The 6617-nt window shown below is 28.4% G+C and overlaps 1 protein-coding gene across 1 annotated transcript; it reads left to right on the forward strand.

The window, feature by feature from the left end:
* The first annotated feature begins 4957 nt into the window (after positions 1 to 4957).
* LOC113874233 lies at positions 4958 to 5938 on the forward strand. The gene is made up of 3 exons (XM_027512466.1): positions 4958 to 5095; positions 5267 to 5456; positions 5568 to 5938. Exons 1-3 carry the CDS (start codon positions 4958 to 4960, stop codon positions 5936 to 5938), a joined length of 699 nt encoding a protein of 232 aa, XP_027368267.1.
* The last annotated feature ends 679 nt before the right edge of the window (positions 5939 to 6617 follow it).

The raw sequence follows: 6617 nt of genomic DNA on the forward strand, positions 1-6617 counted from the left end.
TTATAACTTTATGAGAGGCTAATTTCTATACTGATTTCAAGATTTGTTTTAGTTATTTTTCTCAAGGTTGATGATATTATTTGTTCTGGTCATTTCTAATAGTTTTTTTTATGAGGGCGTGTGAAACATTTTTCTTTACTTGACCTGTATGTTTTCTTTCTTTCTCTTGATTTTTATCATGATATCGTCACATCCCATTTGATAATATAATATTAAGTTAAATTAAAAATACATAGGGTAGAGGCTCCAATTGTTGAAGACTCTATTTTGTTCTATTTTTTATTGCGGATGCTTGACTCCATGAGGGTCATTGCTATTCATCTTTCCACGCTGATTTGATCGTATCTCTGTGAATTCCTCTTCTTTCAAGCATGATTAAGGTTTTATTTTATATAAAACAATTTTTAATTGGAGACTTCAAAGAATAATAGTAGTAAATACAAACAAGTGACTGAGGAAGTTGGGCCGAATTATTGAAGAAGGTTCTATCTTGAGTACAAAACAAAAAGGTAATAATTTGAAAACTGAGACAACACATGAATCACTCGAGTGCATCAGTTTTTCTGGACAAATTTTTCTTATCGATGTGACACTTATAGCATAGAGACATATAAAAAAGGCTTCTTCTATGTATAGCTTCACCTTTCTCGTGCTGTGTGTGTGAAGATATCATTCACGCCTGGTATGCATGGGGGGGGGGGGGGCGCTTCAACTCCGTTTGCCAAATTCAAATTATTGCATTCTCTTTTTGTTCTCCAACAAAATAATATCAATTAACCATAAAATTATTGTTAATTATCGATTAACCATAAATCCCCTTTCTTGCACTATATTGATTCATTTTTCATTCTACCCATGCATATCCATATTGCCCTCATTAATTTTTCCTCTGTCTCTCATTCCCCCTATAATGCGTTTTAAACTTTTAAACATTAGCTAGCATGCATGGGTCAATCTACAACTTGTCAGTGCCACGTTTTGAATTTTACAATAACTTACATATTTGATCTTTGTTTTTGGTGACTATACATTTTGGAGTTTACTGGTCTTTAATGGCGCAGTTCAGAGGAGCCCTAATAGAAATTTCTAGTATTCCCTGTTTTCTAGTAACTCTTCCACTTGCTTGTTCAGCTGGGTTGTCCATTTGTCCCTGCCTCATTTTTCCCTCTCCTCCCGTTTTCCCATACATCTTTCCGAGACAGGACTTGTTCTCCAAATGTTCAAAAGGATTTTTATTTTTATTTTTACATTTTATATTTCTTTTGTATCTCTCATCAATTTTAATTTTTCTTTTCTTCCTTCATTCATTATATTTTTGGTTTTTCTTTACCTGTTTTACAATCACAAAGAGTGTGAAATAAATACTATTGATGTTAAAAAGAAATTGTTACATATATTTTTTATAATAACGATATTCATATATTTATATACTATTTTTGTTTTTAATTTTTTTTATCTCTTTCTTATATACCTATCAAATTTAGCTCCTCTGAAATAAATTAAATAATATATATTTATCATAAATTTAAATATTTATAAACGTCATTAACTTTAAATTGAGAATAACCAAACTCTTGCCTACATTTCACCTCATGTATATCTACTTATTGAAAATACGATGATCATTTAGACAGGTAAAGTACAAAGTAAAAACTCTTGTTTACGTGGAATCACTGAACTGTGTTGCTGTTTGGATTTTCTTAGATTGGAACCCATTGCAAGGAGGGAAGGCTTCCGCAAACACTGAATCTCTTGCGAATAACCCAAACAATGAGGGTTTACAAAGAGAGGCGAGAGCTGAACAACCACGCCACGTGGCTTGGCAGGAAGACGAACAGAGCATGCCCATTGCGAATCTGACGCGGATAATGCGGCGCGTGCTTCCACCGCATGCAAAAATATCGGAAGAGGCAAAGGAAACAATGCAAGAGTACGCGAGTTCATAAGCTCATCTCAAGCGAGGCCAACGATCAGTGCCAGAACGATCTTCGTAAAATCGTCACTGCAGAGGACATACTGTGTGCAATGGACACGCTGGGCTTCGACGACTATGTTCGACCTCTCCTCCTTTTCCTAAAGCGCTACCGTCACCACGAGGGTCACCACGTGGGGTTTAATGTTCCTGTGCGCCAAGTTGCAGCGACTTATCGTGTGCCCCCACCTTTGCCGCCACAAGCTTTAAGTTTCCCTGCTGCTGCCGATCCGAGTTTGTATTTGGGAATGTTTGGTTCGAATTGGATGGGTGGGTGGGGTGAAGATGGGTCGGGTACGGGTCGGTCTGTGACCAGTTTTTATCCTTCTAATATTCACAAACGTGAATGATAGCCTGTGGTTCAGCTAGACTTGAGAGAGAGAGAGAGAGAGAGAGAGAGAGAGAGAGAGATGGTACTGTGCATTTATGGAGTGAAGTAATCAGAGATTTTGAATAATACTGCTTGAGGTTGTGATAACTTGTGCTTCAAAACTCAAGGATATGAAAGCTTTGAATGGATGATGTGTTTTGCAATTTTAAGTATTTTTTTTAAACTTTTTATATTTAATCTCTTTAATTTTAAAATTATTTACATAATTTTTTATTTTAAAATTTAATCTAATTATTAACACATCTATAATAGAAATATAATATTTTTTATTTATATAAATTAATAAAAAAGTATATAAAATATTTAAATTTAAATAACATTTTATATTTATAGCAACTTCTTTGAATAGAATTGTTTTTAATTGTATCACTTTAGTAACATAAAATTTATACTTTTTTATAAACAACGTATGGAAACTATTCTTAAAATATAATAAGTACAATTATTAACTTTGGTTTAAAATTTAAAATAATCACCTGTTATAAATTGTTCTAATAAATTTAAAGAATAATTTTATATTTTTTTTGAATAATTTATACAAAAATAATTTTTAAAAAATTGTATGACAATATTTAATTTACATTATCTAATGTTCAAAGTACAAAATAATTACGTACTAAGGTCACATAAAATTTAACTTATATAACTAGTTTTTTGTTTTTCATTTTCAACTATATAATCTCAGTCAACGGTATACAATATTTAAAAGTTTTTTAAAAAATATTTTTGCCTTATTTCATAAAAAAAATAAAAAAATATTTTTTCCTTACTTTATTATTACTCATTATCACATAACAATCACAAGATTAATAGTATATATATGGATATACTTTTCAAGGCACATTTTATGAAATTAAATCAATTTTTCATTTACTTAAGTAAAATAAAATAAAATAAAAAATATAAAAATTGCTAAGAGGATTTTTGTTGTTTACCAAACAAAATAAAAATAAACAGTCAACACAAATGAATAATTTATTGGAATATTCAATCATACATGAATAATCAATATTAAAATATTTTTAAAATTATATAATTATTTAAAAAACTCACATAATAAGTATATCTTAATCATTATTATTTATAACAAAATTTAATAAAAAAATATTTTAACGATTATATAAACTTTTAAAAGACTCACATGATACATATTTTTATCTTAATAAATATCAGAATTTGTTCTTCTTACTCTTATTTTTACATAAAAGTGAATTTTTCATTTGATAAGCCTGGTCACCTATTCTTAGAATGAGGTCCTGTGTGTCAATATACCTCATTTATATATTTTCACCTAAATATAACACAAATCATTTTGCCTAAATGGAATTAAAATTGGAAAATAAAATTCAAAATAAATCTGGCTAATTGGGCTGTTGGATATGTTTGGGTTAGTTTTTCTGATTGGGAGTTACTTTTTAATCTTTTATTTTCTTTTTACACGTCATAAATTAATTTTTTCAAAATATCCTTTAAAATAGTAAAAACAAAAATTGGTTATTTTTTATTTGAAAATTTAATTTAAATTTTAAAAGTATGTTTAAAATTAGCTGTTAAAAATCAAAATTTGGAAGCTTGTATAAAAAATGCTTGTAGAAACTTAATTAGGAATATATACGGGTAAGAAAGTTTTATTTTGAAAGTGTAGAATATTAATTTTAAAAATTATTTTTAGAAATATAAAACTTAATTTAAAAAATTTATTTTTAAAAATGTAAATTTCTATTTCCAAAATTTATTGATTAAAATAGTTAATAATAAAAAAAATAGAATCTTAATCGCGGAATCTTATTTTTAAAAATAGTTAATAATTTCATAGATTACTTTTTGGAAGTGTAAAATTTTAATTCTGAAAACTTATTTTTAGAAGTATAACGTCTTAACTCTGAAAATTTATTTTTGGCAAATATTAATAATTTCATAAATTAATTTTTAAAAGTTTAAAGATTTAATTTCATAAATAATTTTTAAAAAATATAAAATCTAAATTTTAAAATATGAAAGTGTTGGTGTGGAAAAGTAAACATAGGTCAACAAATACATTATTTTTAATAATAAATTAAACTTTCTATAATTCATTCAATACAATAAACGTATACGGAGACCAATAATACTTAAACTATGGAAGAAAGAGATGGTAATTAAAGAATATCAAAAAGTAAGGAGAAAGAATCATAAAAAGTGAAATTAAAAAAATATATTCCAAAACCTAAAACAAAGTAGAAAAGTTTGAAAATTATTTGATTTTAAAAAATGTTTTTTATTTTTATTTTCTGTTTAGTAATTTAAACTGTTGTAAGAATATTTTTTTTAAAAATAAAATATATATAATGTAAAAGAAAAATACAAAAAGCAAACCCCTTTAGATTTTAAGCATCACGGGCCACAGTATAGGAAAATATCCAACCTACTCTTTCAATGTACATAATAAAAATAAACAAATAAAGGAAGCAGCTCCTAATATATATTCCACGCAAAAGAAACAGCTACATAGATAGATAAATGAAAATTTTGATATTAAGATAAAGCATAATGTTGAGTCAGCCCGGTACTGGTAGACTTGGATAAGGACGACTCAGAGAGGAAAAAACTACACAATGGGTAGCGTAACAGAGGAACAACTGGTTCAAATGGTAAGGGACTTCATTGAAGCTGAATCATCAGAGCAAGTGCCAACTTCAGATAACTCCCTCTCATATCAAAATCACAATCCCACGTGCCTCCTCACTTTGCAGGTTTTCTACAAATCTCCTTAATTTTATTTATTTATTTATATTTTTCTGGTTGACTAGCTAGTGATCCTTATCATCATCATCATTTCTTAATCTATCCGCCACATGATGATCTTTATTTGATTTTTCTCAATTGATCTTCGGGGCTTAGTTCTTTTTTTATTGTATATGCAGCAAATACTGAGGGAGACCACAGATATTGAAGTTGAGGTTCTTCAAAAGATATTGAAGCATCTTAAAAGCGTAGAGTTTGCTAATGACCCTACCAATTTGAAGAAGTTGATAGTGGTGAAACTGAAAATGGATGGCTACGAAGCTTCACTTTGTAAAACATCATGGGATTTCACTTTTGATCGCTGTAACTGTTCCCTTGGTCAATGTTTTGTTCTTGGTTAATAATTTCTAGTACTAAGCCATTTTCAGTCTTTTGATTAGATTATGTCTTTTTTCTTTTTATTTTTTTTTCCATTTGTAGCGTTTCAATTTTCAGGTGATTATGAATACGTTGATGTGATGGTAGGGGAGAAGGGTGGTGTGATAGAAAGAAGGCTAATGGTGGATATTGACTTTAAGTCTCAGTTTGAGTTGGCAAAACCAACGAGAGAGTACAAAGAGCTAAGGGACACTCTTCCTTGTGTGTTTGTTGGGACTGAAGAAAAACTTGCCAAGTTAAATTCTTTGCTTTGTTCAGCTGCAAAAGAATCATTGAAAGAAAAAGGCTTTCATATTCCTCCTTGGAGAAAAGTCACTTACATGCAATCCAAGTGGCTTTCCAAAAACTGCGAGAAGAAATATCCTTCATATATGTCCAACGTAGACTTAGAGTCAACACAAATGAATATTTAGTTTCGAAATTACCGTGTGGGCTCTTTCAACCCTTCTAGTTTTAGGCCGTTTTGACAAAGAATCAATTTCCACTTAAGTAAATATTTATATATATTGTGAAATGTGTGCTTTAATTTATTTGTGATTTTAGTTTTGTAACGAGGGGCATTAAACAACTGTACATGGATTTGCGGGCGGAGAGGGCTTATTTATTTTTTTAATATTTTTTAAAAATAAATTCTTAAAATAATATTTTTTAAAAATATATTTTTTGTCTGGGTCTTTTTTGTCACGCCAGTAGTTGTTTCGTTCACTGTATGAGAAAAATATATATATATTTTTAATTTTTTTAAATATCATTTTATCTTTAACAGAGACGAAATTATCAGATTACCTATGTTTCATCATTTGGTGAGTTATGTTTGCTTATAGAATTGTACTATGTGTCATGCCTGGATCAATTTATGAAATTGGTTAAAAAAATTTTATATTTTAATATTTAATTAAAATTTATTAAAAATAAAAAATTATAATATTTAAGAATAAAAAATTATATAATTTTTAATTAACTTGATTAACAACTATAAATATATTAAAAATGTATATTGAGATGATGTGTATACTGTATGATACTAAAGAGAAGACTTACTAACAAAATTATAAATTTATAAGTAATTGTCGTTTTAAAGTGTGTCATTTT

The sequence above is a fragment of the Abrus precatorius genome, unplaced genomic scaffold (assembly GCF_003935025.1).
Source record: "Abrus precatorius isolate BTA unplaced genomic scaffold, Abrus_2018 Scaffold8, whole genome shotgun sequence".
NCBI classification, from domain to species: Eukaryota; Viridiplantae; Streptophyta; class Magnoliopsida; order Fabales; family Fabaceae; genus Abrus; species Abrus precatorius.